General features: G+C 36.9%; 3 protein-coding genes across 3 annotated transcripts; 2 read left to right on the forward strand and 1 right to left on the reverse strand.

Annotated features, from left to right (window-relative positions):
• Window positions 1–997: 997 nt before the first annotated feature.
• On the forward strand, window positions 998–3,528 carry LOC130982408 (uncharacterized). The gene is made up of 4 exons (XM_057906407.1): window positions 998–1,979; window positions 2,158–2,376; window positions 2,471–2,562; window positions 2,655–3,528. Exons 1-4 carry the CDS (start codon window positions 1,203–1,205, stop codon window positions 3,316–3,318), a joined length of 1,752 nt encoding a protein of 583 aa, XP_057762390.1. The 5' UTR covers window positions 998–1,202; the 3' UTR covers window positions 3,319–3,528.
• An 862-nt stretch (window positions 3,529–4,390) lies between these two features.
• On the reverse strand, window positions 4,391–6,846 carry LOC130979345 (U-box domain-containing protein 19-like). The gene has a single exon (XM_057902766.1). It carries the CDS (start codon window positions 6,742–6,744, stop codon window positions 4,657–4,659), a length of 2,088 nt encoding a protein of 695 aa, XP_057758749.1. The 5' UTR covers window positions 6,745–6,846; the 3' UTR covers window positions 4,391–4,656.
• An 8,697-nt stretch (window positions 6,847–15,543) lies between these two features.
• Window positions 15,544–16,419, forward strand: LOC130980632 (uncharacterized). Its single transcript, XM_057904292.1, has one exon. The coding sequence runs from the start codon at window positions 15,544–15,546 to the stop codon at window positions 16,417–16,419; it is 876 nt and encodes a 291-aa protein (XP_057760275.1).
• The last annotated feature ends 5,040 nt before the right edge of the window (window positions 16,420–21,459 follow it).

Here is a 21,459-nt window from a genome sequence, read left to right on the forward strand (position 1 = left end):
ATTCCAAGCATGGCGAGCACGAATTGGAGCACTTCAAGGGCAGCGCCAGCGAAATGGCCCATTGTGCATGTGGGACTAAAATAATTAGAGGAATTAAGTTTAGATTTTGCTAATGCAATTGATAAATAAATTGGTAAAATACTATCTTAATTTTTATATTCGAATTAAATTTTAATTTTGTGTTTAATATTTAATTTTTTTTTTAAATATTTTATATTTTATATTTTATTTTTAATCAATATTAATTTTTTTTAAAATATCATTTGTTTAAATTAGGATTTTTTTTTTCTTTTTTATTCTTTCTAATAATTTTACCATCAAATCACTACAACTACTATCATATCCATCACCATTGGAAAATAATAATGAAAGAAAGAGGTATATTTAGAAGAAAATAAAATAATTTTTTTATCAAAAACCTAATAGAACAGAGGATTATTATATTGTGTCTATAAATTTTGTACCTAAATTGCTTAAATAAGTATTGAAAAGTGAAACTTATATTTCTATGAAATTAAAACATGTGTAATTTATAAACATTATAGAATAACGCCTAAAACAAAATATTACATTTGACACAACTGTGATATTTTAAATTTTAATTTAATTGTGAAAGACTAAAATAATATTTTCTAAACATGGGATTGTGTAGCCATAACTTGCTAACATCACTAGTCATGATAAAACTCTCCTAAAACTTATTAGTTCAAGTGGCAAAAAACTCACCTTAGAGAATACCATATTAGTTGGTCTCTACTTTCTACTGTTAGATATATTTTGCAAATATCAAATTTCTAAGAGGTGAGATAAACAAACAAAAGAAAATCAAATGATTCAAATCCAAATATAATCCATAAATGTTCACCTATCTAGTTGACATTATTCCCCGGGAACCCTTACTAGTTACAGGGTACTGTAAACACACAAGATTAACGCACCAACATAAATATGACCGTTGGTCCCCAACGTTCCGAAATAACTTTACGAATTTCGAAAAAGAAATATATCCTCACTCCTCAGTCCCTACTTACCGTTGCAAAACGGCCACCTCCTCCTTCCCCCTGTTCCTGAAAGCAGAACTTCAAGAACAAGAACACCATTTCAAGAACCACCCTCACTCGCACCCAAGACTCCATGCAAATTTCTTTCAACCTAACCCAAAACAGAAGAAAAAGAAGCATCAGCAGCATAACTTACTAATAATGGCAACGCTGGCACCTGGAATCCTCCAGAAGCTTCTAGAAGGCCTGAAAACAGGCGAAAAGCCGACGAGCGAGCACCGTAGCTCCCTCCTACAAATAACCGACATAGTCCCTGCGGAGCTCGACGAGAAGAGCCTCTTCCCCAAACACGGCTTCTACATCAAGCTGTCCGATTCCTCGCACTCCATCTACGCCGCACTCCCTTCTGACCAACACGACTTCGTTTTGAGCAACAAGATGCAGCTCGGCCAGTTCATCTACGTTGACAGGCTGGAACCCGGTTCGCCCGTTCCCATCGTTCTCGGCGCCAAACCGCTTCCTGGAAGACACCCTCTTGTAGGCACTCCTGAGCCTTTGATGGGTTTAAGAGAGAGGGGTTCGCACAGAAAGGAAAATTCCGCTTCTGTCCCTAGACGAGGCTCTTGGGAAACTTTGTCCTCTCCCATGGTTGTTAAGCCTGTGAACTTGGATTTTGACCAGTGTACCCCTGTTAAGGGATCTGTGGTCAGGAGTGTCAGTTCTTTTATCTCGCCGTTGGTTAGAGTCAGGGCTGGTGGTGGTGGTGGCGCTACGCCGGCTTCCGGTGTGAGGAGTTCGGTTGGTGGAGGGGTTCTTACGGCTAGAATGATGGATTCTAAGGGAGAAAGAGAAAAAGAGAGTCCTGGTTCCTTAATTAGGAAAAGCTGTGTGGTGGGAACTTCTGCTACCAAGGTTTTGAGAAGCAGAAGTGTCTGTGAACGAGAGCCTAGGGTTCCTATTAGTCCCTTCAAGCTAGCTGTAGGTACATTCTTCCTCTTTGGTTATTAATATTTAATAATCACATTGCTTAATAGCTAATGGTTCATAAGTAGAATTTCTGGTGTAGTTTAAATGAACATTATTTTAGCGTAGAATTTGAATTTATTGTACAATTTTCTGAGGTTGCTATGGGGTGAATTCCACTGGTATATTACAGGAAAAGAAAAGCACTACTCCACCACCGAGGTTGAGGAATGCAAGGGCGGTATGTACCCCAAGTGTTGCCGGAGATTCACAGAGCCAGGACTCATCAAATTCGTCAAACATGGCTTCTCAGCCGTTGTCTAAGTCTACAACTAATAATTCAGCTTTTGATAACTCCAATGGCCTTAGCCTTCCCATGAATTTACCAGGAAAGCTGAGCTCACTAGGGAAGGTAGAAAATTCGAAAAAAGCTTGCTGATTTTGCATTCCTCAATGGTTGACTTCCAAATTTACAATTGTGGCCTCTATGTTCTTTCCTTTAACAGGAAGCTGTGCAGCAAAGAGAAGTGGCGCAAAAGATTGCCCTTCAAGCATTAAGAGATGCTTCAGCTACTGAAACTGTAATCCGGTCCCTCAAGTATTAACTCCTTCCCAATTTGATTTTGTATAGCTTTGCTCTTTCTCTACTAAATTTGTAATAGCTGATAAAAATTCATTTTCTTCCTTTAGGATGTTCTCGAATTTATGCAAATCAGCTCGAGCTGATTCTCCTGCGGCCTGTTTCGAGCGGTTTATTGAATTCCACAATGAAATTGTGCAAGGAATTAACGACATGGTGTCCATTCAAGCAGCTACTTCAGCTTCAGAATTGGCTCAGAAACCAAAGGGAGAAGAGGAGCCACAGGTTTTACATGAAGTCACACAAAACTCCATGGATCAATCATCCAACAAAAGAAAGTGTGGTGTGTACAAATCAATGGCTGCAATTCCTGAAAGGCAAGAAAACAAGACAAGCACCGGGAGGGTTCTCAGATCAAATATCAACCAGAAGGTTCAAAAACTCGGAGCACTGGAACCAGTTGGTGAGAATGACGAGAACAAGAAACCAGCAACAGCACCATGTAGCAGTTTGAGCAATACAATAAAGCTTGCTAAACAGATTGAGACAGAAGCTGGGAACTGGTTTATGGAGTTCATTGAGAAAGCATTGGAAACAGGGTTGAAGAAAGCAAAGGGAGAATCAGCAGGTGATGTTAGAAAAGTTCCTCAGTCTCTTGTACTCAAAGTTATGAACTGGGTTGAGGTTCAACAGTTTGATAGCAACAAGCGACCTAGTCATCCCAAAGCTGCACAGATAGCTCGAAAGTTGAGGATAAAGATGAAAAATCCTTGATAATAGTTGTTGTTGTTGTTTGTTGTTCAATTTGATGAACACCGCTTCAACGTTTGTGTGTACTACTGGTTTGGAATAGCAGTTGTGAGATGTCTTGTTTCGATTTGAGCAATTTTTTAAGATCTTATTGTAATAATAGCCATTATATTTGTTTGTAACAATAGTCATGATTCATTAATCACTATATTATACAAGTTTATCTGGTTCCACTTCGAAATTTTAGCCACATGTTTTACTAGCTATGCCTAAATAAAAGTTCAGTTCATACACAAATATCAGTTACCATATTAGAGTAGTAAGGTCATTTAAAGGCTGTGTTCTTGTTAAAACCGTCTTCTGAGCTAATGTGATCAAGGGCTAACAAAGCTATGGACATCATTAAAAACACACAAAGTATATACACCTCTAACCTCTCAAATTGTCTTATTATAATCTCCTTTTTATACGATTTGAGATTATATGCCGTCATACCATCCCTGTGTCTAGGCTTACTGCTTGATGTTGTTGGTCATGGATTCCTTCCTCAGGTTCTCAATGGCTCCACTTGCGCATCAGAGAGTAATGAATTCAGATTATATCTTATAACTTGGTACAGTAATAAATATTTTAACTTGTGGTTACTGGCTACTGATTGTTTTGCAATATATAATGTTTACAATATGGCAACTAATCATATGTTCTAGTACTTATAAAGTATACAGATGGCAGACAAAAACAGTGAAAGCTCAGAAACATTAGACTACCTCTGGATTCAGTATTTAATTTTGGTCAATTTGTTGAACTGATTGCAATCCAAATTTTACAATGCCTTTGGAAAATCTATGGTCTTTATATTTGGGCAAATTGTAGTTGCACCTCAACAAGAAAATAACGAGTTTCCTTGGAAGAAAAGTCTTGTATACTCCTCACAATCGTTATCATTAACATGCTCATTGCTTAATGCTTATAGTATATTCAAATTGTCTTTCTTCCACATATTGCTGTTTTTCTCTTAATGCATTGCATAGGTCTAACCAGCTTTTTATTGTGTTAGGACTATGTGAGTAAGGAAAAGCTTACCAAGACACAATAGTGAGTCACAAATCTGAAATTAGTCTGCAATGTTACGTTCATACGTGATACAAACTTTTTTCTTTCATACTTACAAATGAATAGCCAGCTTCATTAAAAAACAGAAGCTGACAAATTTATTAGCTCTTTAAAATGTGAGCTAATATTTTCATGAGTGGAAAGACCAAGAAATGTTACAAGTTTACAACACATTTACTTTACAACAGTATCTACAATTGATACTTAAAGAAATAAAAGAATACCGAGGTGAGTAAAAAATACTGGGTTTTACCACACGTGAACAAATTGTTCTTGTGGAATAACTGAAGGCTTGAAGCCAGAGGACCTCCTTTCAGAAAAATCATGGAGGACCTTGATGAGGGCACTGGCCTTCTTGCTTGCTCTAGATGTGCCTTCACTGAGTTGGGAATATAAGGACCCCATAAGCGAAGTGCTCTTTACCAAATCAGCAACCACATCCACTCCTCCATGCATTGATAGAGAAAGCAGCAGAGTCACACAGTGATCCTTCCCCATCCTTGAAGTGGAAGAACTAAGAATCTGAACAGCTATATGCAGAACTCCCCATTGAAGAATCGCCATTGCTCCATCATTCTTCTCTGCAAGAGTTGCCAGAATTGCTAGTGAATCTGTGAGAAGATCTTCTTTCTCACATGTTCTTAATATGTCAATAAGCAAAGGGATTCCCCCTGCAGCAAGTACCCTCTTATGGTTCTCATGTTGGTTCATGAGGATGCCATACATTGCAACCAAGCCATTCTTTTTGGTGCGATCTGAACCATCTTTGATCAGCCTCACCAATGAAGGAATTGCGTCTGGTTCCTCCCCTATCAGTTTCCTATACTCAGCATCTGATGCAAGGTAGAACAACACCGCGGCAGCGTGCTGGCGAGCTTCAATCTTTAGCCCGTTCTTCAGGACCCGAACAATGAGTGCTAACCCCAAACTCTCAGCCATTAGAGCTCTACTCTTGGGGTACTTTGAGAGGTTCAGAAGTGCTGCAATGGCATTCTCTTGCGCTGACGAATCCCTAAGTGACAACATCTTCAACAAATGAGAAACCGAACCGGCTTCCACCAAACAAGACCTATTAAAAATGCTTGTTTTGGAAAGAAGCCTCATCTCAAACGCGGCTCGGTTCTTTTCTTCAATGGCTGTTTCATTCTCAAGCCTGGCACTGAGAGAACTAGCAAGCATCTTCATGGCACCCTCAGCAGCAAAACTCCCTGGATGCAATGTCCTAGTGATGTCGCTACTCTTCCTTTTACCCAAATCGGTAATAAAAGGAATGCCATTAACATAGCAATGCTGCTGAATCAGCCTCTTAAGCACCAAATTTGGGACCAATTCCGTGCTTATAAGCCTCTTACCTGTCTTGGGACATATTGCATTCCCACTCCTGAACCATTTGAGAATTGAGGAACGATCATAAGTGTGACCTGTTTCTATAGTCACTGGATCACTCATCAGCTCTAGAGAGATTGGACATCTAAAATCATCAGGGTTGAGCCCACTCAGAATTTTCTCATCTTCAACACTGATTTTTCTTCCGGCTTCAGGTTTTGGGTTGCTGTTACCACCTTCACCATCAACAACTTCCATCACCAAGCACCTACAATAGCACATGAACCCCATCAAGCTACATAAAAATCCAACCTTTGACTTCTCCTCACTGTTACTCTGAAACCCAATTTCAGCAGCAAGAAACTTCACCTCTTTGTTACACTCACTCCACTTCCTAACCCCAATATAATCAAGAACCAACCTTAGATCATCCTCATTCGGTTCAACCCGGTTCTCAAACCTGGTCAAAACCGACCTAACACAAGTCAAAGCCTTTTTATCGTCAACCTCAACTTCAAACACTGCATTCCTCGCTTGCCTCATCAACAACACAACCTGGTCTCTAACTTCCTCGGACACATCGACAGAATCAAAAGGGAAAACATCCAAAGCCGTGGCAATTGATCTTGACAAAACCACAAACTGTGTGGCGACTCGATCCGACTCCATCAACATCGTCAACCTTGCACCTTCACGTGCAGCATCTTCCAATAGGAAAAGAAGCTTCTGGAAGGTCAAGTGGAGCTCGGAAAACGAAAGCGTAGCCGAATCCGGAAGTCCCGATTGGTTTTCCCGGATCTCGTCGATGAAAGGTTGGAGAAGATGAACCAAACGAATGGCGTTCCTCGCGTTTCGCTTGTTGCAAGGGAAGGTTCTCCATTGGAAACTCGAGATGGAGCGAGAGAGGGCTATGAGGGAAGCGATTACGGTAGAGAGAGAAACATTCACGCATGGATGAACCGCCGGAAAAGTAAGAATCCGGCGACCCGACCCATTTGTTTTACCGATCATGGAAAGAAAACAAAGGAAGACAGAAAATCTGAAAAAAAAGGCAAAAGTGAAAAAAGGTTTGTTTTGGATTTTGTGTTTGGATTTTTGGATCACTGTTTTGTTTCTTTTGGGGTGTGTGTTAAGATTCACGTACGTTTGGGTTTATTTATAGAAGGTTAAGGGAAGGAGGACACGTGTTGAAAGATCATAGGGTGATGCGGTGTAATGGGATCTTGAGATGGAGACACGTGGGGGTTCATGGATCTATAATGGCGGCTTTCGTAGATTTCTTCGTTTTGGGATGAAGACGTTGGAAAGAGCAACACGTGGCGCGGGATATATGGAGGGGAGGCGTGATTTTGAAGGTGCTTGGAGAGTGAGTGCCGACAGCTACAGAGGTTGACAACGTGGTTTTATGAATTTCAACACGGCTTTCAATTATTTCATGTATTATTATTATTATTCAACTATAGTTATTTCATTATTATATGTTATTTAATTAAAGGATTATTTTAATAAAGTCTTTGATTAAATTTAAAAATTTATTATTACAATAAAATTTTATTTAAACTAAGTCCAAACAACTTTATAGGTATGGAATATGTTATTTTCGTGAACTATTAAATTTATTGAATAAGAATTAAAGAATATTATTGATAAATTTTAATAAATATAATATATATTAGTACATAAATAAATAAATACAGATATAAAAAATTATGAGAGCTTTTTCACTAGAGTGAATTAAGTATAGAGTAAAATTTTTATTATATTAAAATAAATTCATATTAAGGTGTTATTTTTAATTACAAAATATAAGATATAAAATAATTAAATTTTATTATATTATTGACATATAATTAGATTATTTCATATATATCAAAACTAAAAGCAAGTTAAATAACTATCTTTTTACCAATATTATTACGTGATCTAAAGTTATATAAATATTATTAAAAATATTTTTATTTAAAATATTATTACATATATGTAATCACATAGAAAGAATTAACTTCTTAGAAAAATTAAAATTTATTTTCTTTTCTAATTTTTTTTATTTGTTTTATTTATAATTGAAAAAATAGAAATAGAAAATATACAATATTATTGTTTCTTTTAATATATGTTACATATTGTTCATACACTGGCCCAACACTAAGGCCCAGGTCCAAATACACCAAAAGGCCCAATCCAAAGATTGGCCTTTGTTATTCACCGACCTCCTCAAAAGAGGTCGGACTCAACACAGACTTCTTTCCAAAGAAGTCGGGTTCAAGAGATAGCTGGCAGATAACGCTTATTCAAATAAGTAACTGCCCCTAAAATCTCTCTAACCACTTCTAGAAGCCATATCCCAACAATCCCTAGATAAAAGGGACGGTTATCCACCTAAAAAGGTGGCACTACTCCAACGGTGGTTATTGGATCACCACTATAAATACCCTGACACCCCTCAGGTATCTCTAAGTTCCAATACATTCTAAACCTGCTTTACCCCATGCTGACTTAGGCATCGGAGTGTCTTTGCAGGTACCACCCCCCATCTCTTGGAACACACAACTCGGAGGCGGCTCCCAGACGAAAACCAAGTCGGAGACCACACTACTCCAGCGCTTGGGCCTCAAACAAGTCCAACCACCGTCCGGTTCTAGGTAAGCCCCGGAACATTGGCGCCGTTGCCGGGGACCCGGAGCTCAATCCTTGATAATGGCGGATGATCAACAAGATGGTCGGACAACCTCTCGACATGAATAAGATGAAAGCATGTTAAAAAGAAGCTGGAGTACAGCTTCTATGGATACCAGAAATCCCGTAAAAACTTCTCCCAATGGGCAGAGGATATCAAATAGGGATGACGATTCTACTTCTACAGTTAAATTGGATTAAAAGAGAAGAAAACACCGTCCCAAGGCCATTGTAGAAGGCAAACCAAAGACGAACTCGAAAGCCAATTGAATAAAAGAATTTTCAATTCAGAAAATTCAATTGGCAAAAGAAGTTACGTGAAAAAAAAAAAGACGAACTTGAAAGCCAATTGAATAAAAGAATTTTCAATTCAGAAAATTCAATTGGCAAAAGAAGTTACGTGAAAAAAAAAAAAGACGAACTTGAAAGCCAATTGAATAAAAGAATTTTCAATTCAGAAAATTCAATTGGCAAAAGAAGTTACTTGAAAAAAAAAATGAACTCGAAAGCCAATTGAATAAAAGAATTTTCAACTCAGAAAATTCAACTGGCAAAAGAAGTTACGTGAAGAAAAAAAAAAAAGAGGAAAAGGGAACGTGACTAATCCCAACCTCTTCGTGAAATAGGATGGATAATGACATCTGTGCCGACTTACAAAAGTCCATGATACCCACTCATGGAATGGAGCAGTTGCATGTTCCAAATTCACAGGTTTTATAAATAAATAAAATATCCCATATTAGTCAGTAATTGAAGAAAGAAGGAAAAACGTTGTTGATAAAAACAATGAAACCTTTCTTTTCAACTTATGCCAAAAAGTGCAGCATCAATCCATTTGAATGCAACCCAATCCGACAATGAAGTGATGAATCCAGTTTTTTCTTCGTTGGATTCACATATCAATTACAACAGAGTAGTGAATAACACGAAAAATTCACATGGTACATCTTTCGTTGGTTGCTCACAAATTACATCACTGCCAATGAATATGGAAAGAAATATTCCTGCGGTAGAATTTGATGTTGTTTGCACACCAATAAAGATGGATGTCTTCCAGGAAGAAAACTGGAATCTGATCCAAAGAAAAAAGAAAGTCGGAGCGACAAAGGCCCAGTCTTCATTGGAGGGAATAATGGTCAGACTTTTCTTTAAAGGTCGGATGAGTTGGGAGCTCACCAAAGAAAATCCGACCTCTTTAGTATCCGACAAAGAAGAAATCCGACCTCATTTTGGAGTCTGTAAAAAATCCGACCTCTTTTACGATCAACTCTACAATGAGGTCAAAAACCTCGAAGAATATCAGAAAGAGGTTCCGACTTCTTTTAAAGATCAGAGTCTACAATGAGGTCAAAAAACCCCAAGCTTAGAAAGAAAGCCCGACCTCTTTCCAAGCTTAGAAAGAAGAATCCGACCTCTTCTAAATATCCAAACTTATGAAGATAATTTGACCTCCTCTGAGGATTCAAGTCTACAAATAAAAATCCGACTTCCTTTAAGAGCTTACAAAGAAAAGTCCGACTTCTTTCTTGAGCGGACGAAGAAAAGCCAACACCAAAAGGAAAAGATCCAACAAAGTCACTTAAGACTTGAAAAAGAACTACTACAACATACTCAACTTATTCGAAAACAATCTACCTAGATTGTGCCATGTTTACAACAAAAGGGATACTACAGCTAGAAAGTGCACCTTACTCCTTAATGCACACTTTTTCTGACTTGAAGTGATGAGATCCAAAGTGGCATAAGAAGTTATAAATACAAATCGTGGTCTAACCTCATTAAGCCACTTGTACTAAAACAAGCTGGCAAGGGGCAAACCTGAAACGAATTGCAAAAATAACTTGAGGACAGTGTGACCATAATCAAACATCAATACGAAGAGGATGTAAACCCGACCTCACAACAATTTGTTTAAAACAAATTGAAAAAAGGATGGCGATTTATAAGAATGCCTCCTCGAGTCAAGAGATAAGGATCCGACCTTACTAAGTTGACACAACAAGTATAAAACAAGTTATCCGACCTCCCAAAAAGAGAGTCCAAAATAACTTGTAGAAGTCACATAGCAACAAATAGTAAGATTCAAGAATGGCATGACTGAATACTCGAGTCCGGCTTTATGAAGCTCGACTTCGAGTAGGGGCACTGGCTTATCATGAAGGCTAAGTCCAAAATTATTAAAAACTAAAGACAACATTCTACAATGATGCTAGAGCACGAAAGAAGAACGTGACCCCCTTCCAGAAGCCTGAGAGCAAACTCAGATAAGGAAAGAGCTCTTGAGACAAAGGATGACTACGAGATTCGCCGCAAAAGACCTCATCTTGATAAGAAAAAATATCAGGCTTGGGCGAATGAAAGATGACAACAAAAAGGATAGGACCCTACAAGATTACTGAGATCTTAGGAAAAGGCTATTACAAGGTGACTGACTTAAACAGCACCGAGCTACCAAGGTCGTGGCATGAAAAGGTACTAAAAACGAACTCTACTCCCTGATGTACTCTTTTTCCAACTTCATGATAGGACCCTACAAGATTACTGAGATCTTAGGAAAAGGCTATTACAAGGTGACTGACTTAAACAGCACCGAGCTACCAAGGTCGTGGCATGAAAAGGTACTAAAAACGAACTCTACTCCCTGATGTACTCTTTTTCCAACTTCATGATTTTTTCCCAAAAATTAAAGGATTTTTTCTGAAGAAGGGTTTTTAACGAGGCATTGTAGTAGAGACTAAGGGATCATAGATAGTAAAAAACCCTTAGTAGCAATAAAAGTACCTTCGCAAATAAATAAAGATCTTTTATCTCTTATAAATTCCTTCTCGTTTTTCTTTCTTTCTACGAAACGCACCGACTTAAGCTCGACAAAGCGTGAAAATCCCATGAACCGACCTAGATGGTCGTCAGGATAAAACGACGAGGTACAAGTCGGTGTAAAGAGGTTATAAAAGTCGATCGTAATAAACTCGGAAATTATCTGACTTACAAGTCAGAAAAACCGAGAAAAAAGGAAACGCATCGCAAAAATAACCTAAATCATAAGAGCTCAATAGATCAAAAATTGAGTGTAAGGAATACCAAAAAGAGATTAGGAAACCTATTGAAAGCACTAAGGCAAAAGGCTGTCCCGAGTTGTTAAAGAAAACTTAAAGAAAGGGACAGTCAGCCAAGTAAAAGGTTTTCCAAAAACAAAGATCAAAAAGGTTTTTTCTAAGATTACTGAAATCTTAGAAAAGGGCTACTACAAAGTGTCTAACTTCGAAGGTGAAAAACTATCCAGGTCGCAACACACCTCCAACATAAGGAGATAAAACAATTCCTTATGAAAATTGATTTTCTACAATTAACACACACCAATTGAAGCTCGATAAACCGCGAAAGTCACGGGCCGATCATATAGAAATCGCCTGGATGAAGCGACGAAGAACCAATTGGTGGAAAGAAGTTACATATGCGAATTGGAAAGAAAACACCTCGAAACAGCTCGGGCCAAACGGGTTGAAAAAGTTGTGTTTAGAACAAGTCGCAAAAGTAACTTAATATGCCCCTTGAGGCATAAATACGATCTAACAACTCGATCCACACGGATAACAAATGGATCGTACAAAATCTCAAGCCCAGAATCTCATCTCTACAAGTTCTAAAAATAAACGACCTAGTCGTATAAAATGGAACACTTTCACAAAAACAAGTTGTTCCAAGAAAACTCGTTCTAGCATTCACAACAACATAAGGATAACTTGGATAAAACGAGTTATGCCAGTCAACCATATTTTCAACGAAATTGTGTCAAGCACAAGTCGTGTCTATCTAAAAGCAAAGCTTTAAAAGTGATTTGTATCAAAATGAATCACTTCAAACGACTCGTATAGAAACGAGTTAAAAAGGAAGGATTGTAAACGTTTTTGAGCAAAATCGAAACGTAAAAACTATCCTCCAAAACAACTTGGATAAAACAAGTTGTATCATACACAAGGACGACAACCTTGTAAAAACTAGAAAGGGGAGGGAATAAGCATATAATCCTTTCACCTAAGGCGCCAATTTATGCTCGACAAAGCGCAAAAATCACAAGCTGGCCTTTTCAATGGTCGCTCGGATAAAGCGACGAGGTATAAATTGGTGTCCAATGGTTATAATACGGCTTGATGATTTAAAACAACTCAAGCCCATGAGTTGAACAAAATCGAGTAAGAAAATAACCATATGATCTAAGTAATTTAAATTGCGCAAAACAACTTGATATATAACGAGTTGTGCTTCAAAAAAGTGACTTGTATAAAAAACAAGTCATCTAGAAAACTCAGAATGAATGAGTTCAACAAAAAAAGGCTTCATTCGAAAATCCTTTCTGCTTGATTGCTCGAGTCCGACTTCATAAAGCTCGACCTCAAGCAGGGGCATAATGGATAAAGCAACGAAGTCCGATGGTTATAAAGATGATCTGATAGTTTAAAAGGACTCAAAATAAACAATTTGTACTTGAAACAAGTTGTAAGAAATCAGAATAAGTTTCAGAAAGGTGATTTGTATTAAAACAAGTCATGGATCCTCAAAACAACTCGAATTGAACGAGTTGTATGAAACTAGGACAAGAAATATTCTTTGGTTAAGTAAGATGTGCTAAAACCAATTATACAGAGCCTACAAGCCCGAGTTTAAATACTCGAATCCAACTCTTAAGAAAAAGAGATTGAACTCGAGTAGGGGCACTGTTCATACACTGGCCCAACACTAAGGCCCAGGTCCAAATACACCAAAAGGCCCAATCCAAAGATTGGCCTTTGTTATTCACCGACCTCCTCAAAAGAGGTCGGACTCAACACAGACTTCTTTCCAAAGAAGTCGGGTTCAAGAGATAGCTGGCAGATAACGCTTATTCAAATAAGTAACTGCCCCTAAAATCTCTCTAACCACTTCTAGAAGCCATATCCCAACAATCCCTAGATAAAAGGTACGGTTATCCACCTAAAAAGGTGGCACTACTCCAACGGTGGTTATTGGATCACCACTATAAATACCCTGACACCCCTCAGGTATCTCTAAGTTCCAATACATTCTAAACCTGCTTTACCCCATGCTGACTTAGGCATCGGAGTGTCTTTGCAGGTACCACCCCCCATCTCTTGGAACACACAACTCGGAGGCGGCTCCCAGACGAAAACCAAGTCGGAGACCACACTCCTCCAGCGCTTGGACCTCAAACAAGTCCAACCACCGTCCGGTTCTAGGTAAGCTCCGGAACACATATATTGTAGAAATTGGTGCAATTAAGATAGCGACATAGCATAGGTACTTGTGGTTTTCAAGTCGTATCGTCATTCTTAATTTTTTTACGTAGTATTTTTATTTTTTGTTGTTTAAAGAAATTAGTAGAATTTTAAAGCATGATGCCTCAACTTAAGTATGGTTATAATAAGAAGATCAAATATGATATATAAGTTATTATAATTCCATACTTAAACCATTATGATTAGTTTATGACAGATTAAATTTTGATAATTTAGATCTACATATCATCTTTAGTTTTTGCATTATGTAGAAACAAAATTTTACATATATTTATAGAAAGTAAAAATAATAATGGATAATTTACTTAATTAAATCAATTGAAGTTAAATATTATTAGATTGTCCTAAATCTAAATGCACTACAATTTTGTTTTCTAACTTTTTTATATAAATCATAGCATTGCCATTAGTTTTAACTTTTAAGTTTTAACCCAAAAAAAAAACTCAAAAATAACCACGATTTATGCATTCATTTCAAGAATAAATTGTTGTATATTAGGTTTTATGCTTTTCAAGTACCCCAAGTAAAAGCCATAGGAGGACAACGATTTATGGCCATATATATGTGCACTGCATACAAGAAAATATATTACCATTCATGCCGAAAAGAGTTTAAAGGACAATTTACATAAATAAAATGAATAAAAAAAATTATTATGCAAATATAACATTTTGAAAAACTATATGTAAATGTAACAAATCCAATTATATGTAATTCGTGACATTCTAATGTGGAATCTGGATATACGTAATCTGCTATACTTTGTTGCGGATTACGTTGAGAAGCAAAAAATTCATAAACCGCTACATCCTGTAACAGTTTATGAACAAATGGATCCAAAACGTATTCTGTTACATTTTCTAGCGGATTATGAAAAGAGTGAAAGTTTTGAAAATGTCTATATATACCCAACAAGTTGTGTAGAGTGTCATTTTCATTCATTCATAACTTGAGGAATGGAGAGTGAGGAGAGCTTTTTGGTGTTAGTGCACTCTTTTGGAAAAATAAAAAAAAAAGTAAGAGGCGCTGTGAAGTTTACCGATAGAGAATCACTATGTGTTTTCATCATGTCATCTGATACATTGTTGGATCTGAAGACCAGTATATTACAAAAGTTGGGTGCGTGTGGCACAAAGTGGGTGAAGAAGCTGTTCTACAAGATTCCTATTGCAGTTGTGTCAACCGGTGTGCAATATGAAACATTCGTGTTACGATCAGATGAAGATATGCAGGTGTTGTTTCATTGTCGCTAGAGTTTTCCGGAAGTGAGGATACACAAGTTGTTTGCGAAGTTGTAATATGGCATCGATAGTTCTGGGGCATCCGCGCTAAACCCTCAGTCCACCACGATGGGGGGTGCCTCTACCTCGATGCCCGTCATTGCACCTGAGTGTTTGTTGGAGTATCGGCCAGCTGGTCCAGTTGGGGTATTCACCTCAGCCCATCCATCTTCAGATGTTGGTCGTGAGGGAAAACTGGATCGGATTGAAAATGCGATGCTAGAGGATGATTCGGATGAAGAGCCTGCTGACATTGGAGGGAAAAGTGATGATGAAATTCCGACAAACCCAGCAACATGTCAACCACCATCAAGTGCCAACACACATGAGCAACCTGCACATTTTTCTACCCTGAACCTGGAAGTCGTCGGCCAACCGCCGGAGTCAGTTCCAACCTTTGAGGGTCAAAGTTTGCACGAGGAAAATTCTGTAGTTGAATTTCAGTTGGCCAATCTTTCCACAGTAAGGAGAAAGCTGTTCTTAGTGTAAAGGATTACAGCATTCGCCGCGGTGTTGAGTACAAAGTGATGGAGTCGGATCATCTTAAGTACCATGAGAGATGCAAGGAGTTCGTCAAGGGTTGCACATGGATGATTCGCATCAGCCTTTGAGCGCGAAAGGGAACCTGGGAGGTTCAATGGTACAACGACCACACATATGCTTGGCTACATCGATATCAAGCGACCACCGACAGCTTGATTATCACGCGATCTGTGTGAAAATATTTCCTCTGGTTCGAGCCAATGCGGCGGTATCGATAAAGGTGTTGCAAGAAGCTACCAAAGCAACATACGGGTTCAAGCCAACTTACAGGAAGACGTGGTTGGTAAAACAGAAGGTAGTAGCACAGATATACGGAGACTGGGAGGAGTCCTATACCAAGCTACCTTGTTGGATCCTTGGTGTGCAGTCTACCATGGAGGGGACCGTTGCGTTGTTGAAGACGTCTCCGGTTCAAGTCGGTGATGACGTTGACGACTCAACCGTGTACTTTCATCATCTTTTTTGGACGTTTCCTCCTTGTGTTGAAGCTTTCCGACATTGCAAGTCATTGGTCAGCATAGACGGTAGTCATCTGTATGGCAAGTATGGTGGGACTTTACTCCTAGCCATCGCCCAAGATGGGAACTCCAACATCTTGCCTATTGCTTTCAGTCTTGTGGAGGGGGAAAATGTCGAGTCGTGGTCTTTCTTCCTGACTAACCTGCGCCAACATGTGACTCCGCAACAGGGGATATTGGTCATCTCGGATAGGCACAACAGTATCAAGGCTGCACTAGAGAACCCTAACAGTGGATGGTTACCCCCTCATGCGTATCGAGCATTTTGTATTTGGCATGTTACAGCTAACTTCGCACTCAGTTTCAAGGGCACGGATGCAAAGCGTTTGCTTGTGAACATTGCTTATGTGAAGACTGAGGCAGAGTTTTATTAGTTTGATATAATGCGGACTGAGAATCCAGCAATGTGTGATTGGGCGAACAGAATAGAATACGATAAGTGGACTCAGCACCAGGATGGTGGCAGATGATTCGATCACATGACGACCAATATATCTGAGTGTGTTAATTCTGTTCTGAAGGGTACATGGAATCTTCCAGTTATCGCCCTGGTGAAGTCCACATATGGTCGGCTAGCAGAGTTGTTTGTGATTCGTGGTCAGACGGAAGAGGCCCAGTTGGCCAGCGGTGCCAAGTTTTGCCAGTCTTTTATGAAGGCGATGGACCGCAACTTGAGAGACTTCAGGTGCTTCACTGTCACTCTATTCGATAGACGCCAGTCTGAGTATATCGTTGCCGAGACAACACCGACTGAGACCTTTTCACTTGGGACGTACCGAGTTTTCCTTCAGAACTTTCAAGCTCTCCATTATCCATGTTGACATGCGATTGCATGTTGTGCCCAATCAGGGGCGGAGCTAGAAGAAATATTAGAGGGGGGCCAAAAATATTTACACACTAAAAAAAGACTAAAATAAAATTTTAAGGGGGGGCTAAACTGAAATTTACATATAATTTACATGTAAAAAATTAAAATTAGGGGGGCGATTGCCCCCCTTTCTATGTATGTAGCTTCGCCCCTGTGCCCAATCACGGCTTGACTGGTTTATCTATGTCGACGAAGTCTACACCATGCAGAAGTTGTTCAGGGTGTACCAGATGGGTTTTGTGCCGCCAATACCAGAGGGACTTTGGCCACCTTATGATGGTCTGACCGTTATTCCGGATCCTAGCTTGAGGCATTGTCGTAATGGGCGACCGAGGTCTACCAGAATCCAGAACAACATGGATTAGGCTGATCCTAACTGACCGAAGCGATGCGGGCTCTGTAGACAGCCTGGGCACATGCGTAGATCTTGCCCCCAGAGAGGCTCCACCATTGCTGGTAGTTCGTAGGACTTGTAGTGTTTGTGCTTCAAGTTTCTGAATTTTATTTTCTCATGTAGCGATTACATTTTTGGGTGTTAGTGTTAGTGCCTTGGGTGTGTTAGTGTTAGTGTTAGTTCCGACCTATTTGTATAACTTATGACATTTTTATTTCCTGTTAGTGTTAATGACTTGTGACTATTATATTTATATGACTTATGTAGTAATTTATTCTGTGTTAGTGTTAATGCCTGGCGTGGCTATTATATTTGTATGACTTATTGCTTATGACGAGTATATTTGTATAACTTCGTATATTTTGCATCACGGATTGTTACTATTATACTGGTATTCATGAATATGTTCCAAAGTTTTCACTCTCTTTATAATCCGTTAGAGGGTGTAACGGAATACGTTTCGGGCCCATCTGTTCATAAACTGTTACAGGGTGTAGCGGTTTATGAGTTTTTAGCTTCTCAACGTAATCTGCGACAAGGTGTAGCGGATTACGTGTATCCAGGTTCCGCATTAAGGTGTTACGGATTACATATAATTGGATTTGTTGCATTTGCGTCTGATTTTTCAGAATGTTGTATTTACGTAACAGTTTCTTTCATTCATTTTATTTATGTAAATACCTGAGTTTAAACCTATACATTTAAATATATTTAAAAACTTAATATATTTAAAAATTAATATCAATAGTTTTAAATAATTAACAATAAAAGTTATAAAAAATTATCACAAATAATTAAATAAGTAATATCAATAACTCTAAATAATTAAAATTAAAAAATACAAAAACTAAAGTATATTAAATCTATACTGATTTTTCTAATAATTTAATTACACTAATTTATGTTTAATGTATATTTTGTATAATATAATATTTTTTTAATAATTTAAATTACAATAATTTAAATCATTAATAAAATATCCTAATACTTAACACTAATTTCTAAATAATTATCTATATATTTTTAAATAATTAACTCTAATTTTTACAAAATAATTATTCTAAATTTAAACAAATAATATTTTTTTATTTCTATTTTTCTAATATCAATAAAACAAAAAGAAAACTTTAAAAGTTTGAAAAAAAAACTTTAACCTTTTTCATGAATTTATATATACATAATGTTTTAAATACATATTTACTAATATTTGAGAAAAAAAATTATATTATATATAATAAGTTAGGATTTTTTTACCTAAATAAACAAACAGAAAAAATTAATAAACTATTTTTTTTATTCAACATTATTTACGCATATGTCTTATTTTTATTTATTTTAGATTACAGCGGAGCTTAACTATCTAAAAATATAAATATAAAGTAATTAAATTTTAAATTGCAACAAGACGTACTTTTTTTAGTCAATTGATAATAAATTTGTAGGGATATCTTCTTTTCTTTTAAAGTCAAAATTCCTTCATAAATTGTAGTATCTACAGTGATTTAAATTTTTACTGAAAAGATCATACTTGCTGAGCTTCATGGCTTATTAACTAAAATTAAAAATGCTATAGTAAAATTAAATCACTCACTAAAATCAGTCACTAATATATTTATATATAAATATATATATTTTAATTTATTTTTTATGTGTATTTATATTTTAATATATATTTTATACTGATAACGTGTATAGTATAGTTGAACTAAAATACATAGCTCAGTGCAATTTAACTGCGATTTAATTTATGCCAGTTACGAACTTCTTTCAACATGCTTCATTGATTTACTCTACGAGAAATTTCCAAAATAATTTTTCGGATCAGTCGATGTACGAATGAACTATCTCTCTTGAATTAATTTTGAGTAGTTTCATATACTTGAAAATGATGAATGCAAGAACAAAGAGAATATTAAAATTCTCCTATGCATGCACGAGTACCGTGCGAATTGCTTGAGGAGATAGTTGAATGTGAAGAATGTTTGCTCCAAGCTTTGACTCATGGAAGGAAGGATGCATATAATAAGTCAATAACAACTCTTTTTTCTCTTCTCTCTCGAATGTGGAGTTAAATCCTAAAATAATTTCTAATATTCACAAAATACTTCGATTTAGTTCTTAATTTTTTAATTGTACTATTTATATTCTTGAAATTGAAAAAAATATATCAAATTGATCTCTCTTAAATTTTCCGTTCAACTGGCTTTCTGATGAGAATGACCTGGCAAATGATTGTCACGCTGGACAATAAAAAATATCGTCGTATTAGGTTTTGACGCTAAACCCATAACAAGACGATATTGTTTCAACTAGGAAAGAGTTACAAAACGTTTAAACCCTCCATATTCAAAGAGATCACTTCGTCTTCTTCATCTTGTTCGAATTAAAAGCTCCAAACCCTGGCATTCAGAAGTCCTTGTGAGAGTTTTTGGGGTGAAGCAATTTTGAATTAAGAAGAATCTAGTCATCGTTGGCTCAAAATCGGTGAAGAAAAGAGCAAAGCTTCTACATGAAATCTCCTGTCACAGAGGTAGGCATGCAGTATATAAAATATTTTTGTTCTATTTTTTATAGTGTTAAGGTATCCATCATTATGGATTTTACTTGGAAATTTTGTGTAGGTTGATGAAAAACTATCGATGTTATATTATTAGTTAGGATTTTTTTGCACCGAGTGGTGTGGGTAGGGGACTTTTAGAATGCTTTATTTTCAAACAGAAAATAAGGGTTGTTCTATAATGGCAATGTCAATGAAGTAACTGTTTATAAATAATTTTGGGTTCTGTTGTGGTTTGCTGATTCTATACATTAGATAAAATATTATAGTTTTTTTTGTGCAGATGAAAAAATTGCTGGACATCATGTTTCATCATGGTGGAACGTTTAAGAAGAATGTTGATGCAAGATTGGTTTACTCACCCGACAATAGAAGTTTCTTAGGAGATTTTGATGAGGATACACTTGATGTTTTCTTCATCAGAAACTATTTCAAGGAGTTGGGGTATGACAAGGTAGTTGAGTGCTGGTGGCTAGCTCCGGACAAGAGCTTGGAAGTTGGATTGAGAACTCTGACCACTGATGATGAATTAAGGGAGATGTGCTTCCATGCACAGAGGAATGATGGAGTAATCGATGTTTATTTCAAACATGAAGTTTCTAAACCTGAACTGTTGGAGGGGAAAAAAGTTGTCCTCTATCTAGATTATGAAGCACAAGATATTTTTGATGGTGACTTGAAGACTAACAGGAACAACCTTAAGAATACCTTAAATGAAATTTCAGATGACAAATCAAATGCAAACCCAATTCCTCCTACTTTCATCCCCATCCCAAACAATCCATCTGCAAACCTAATTCCTAATACGCTAAATTCCATCTCAAACAAGTCTATTGCTAACACCTCCACCACAAATCCTATCAACCCCAAATCCATAGGTGATCTTGAGAATCCCAAATCCCATCATAAACCCAACTCAAAAATCCAATAGGAAGCCCAACCCAACTCTTATTGTCAAGCAAAATCTGAAGTCTAAGTAAAATCTGAAGCCCAAGTAGAATCTGAAGTCCAAGTAAGTACGGATTATGCATGAATAACGTGGGTGGAAACCGTGCTAGGTTCCCACGGTTTATGAGTAGTCTATGTGATCATAAGATCCCTTAAGTTACCACAGTTTATGCGTGGAGTAATATAAATACAAAATTCACCTATCACATTAACTAAACTTATTTATTTACGTAAAGTTTGTTTATGGACTCAGAAAAATTGTTTACATTTTAATACGATTTAAATTGTATTAGTATATTTTTATTTTTAATCAATTTAATTTTATTTAAATAATTAGATTTTTAAATTATAAAATTTGTATTAGTTTGTAATTTAAATTTTAAATAGATATAATTTAAATTAATGATTTATAAAATTGTATGTATTCGCATTATTGTACTCATATGATTAATTATATTTATTCGATTTATTGTACTAATATAAGTGTATTTATTTGTTAGTTAAAAATTAACAACCGTTATTTTTTTTATAAACCGTGCTTACCTGTCACGGTTTATGTGTAAAAAGTAAAACATGGTAACTTATCACGGTTTACATAATAATGAATCAGGACACGCAAGTAAAGAAATTCCAATTGTTGCATTTGA

This window comes from Arachis stenosperma, chromosome 5 (assembly GCF_014773155.1).
Source record: "Arachis stenosperma cultivar V10309 chromosome 5, arast.V10309.gnm1.PFL2, whole genome shotgun sequence".
NCBI classification, from domain to species: Eukaryota; Viridiplantae; Streptophyta; class Magnoliopsida; order Fabales; family Fabaceae; genus Arachis; species Arachis stenosperma.

Coding starts and splice junctions, on each gene's coding strand:
- LOC130980632 (XM_057904292.1), top strand. CDS start 15,544: ATGCAAGGAGTTCGTCAAGGGTTGCACATGGATGATTCGCATCAGCCT.
- LOC130979345 (XM_057902766.1), bottom strand. CDS start 6,744: ATGATCGGTAAAACAAATGGGTCGGGTCGCCGGATTCTTACTTTTCCG.
- LOC130982408 (XM_057906407.1), top strand. CDS start 1,203: ATGGCAACGCTGGCACCTGGAATCCTCCAGAAGCTTCTAGAAGGCCTG. Junction 2,377..2,470: donor AGCTGAGCTCACTAGGGAAG/GTAGAAAATTCG, acceptor TTCCTTTAACAG/GAAGCTGTGCAGCAAAGAGA. Junction 2,563..2,654: donor ACTGTAATCCGGTCCCTCAA/GTATTAACTCCT, acceptor TTCTTCCTTTAG/GATGTTCTCGAATTTATGCA.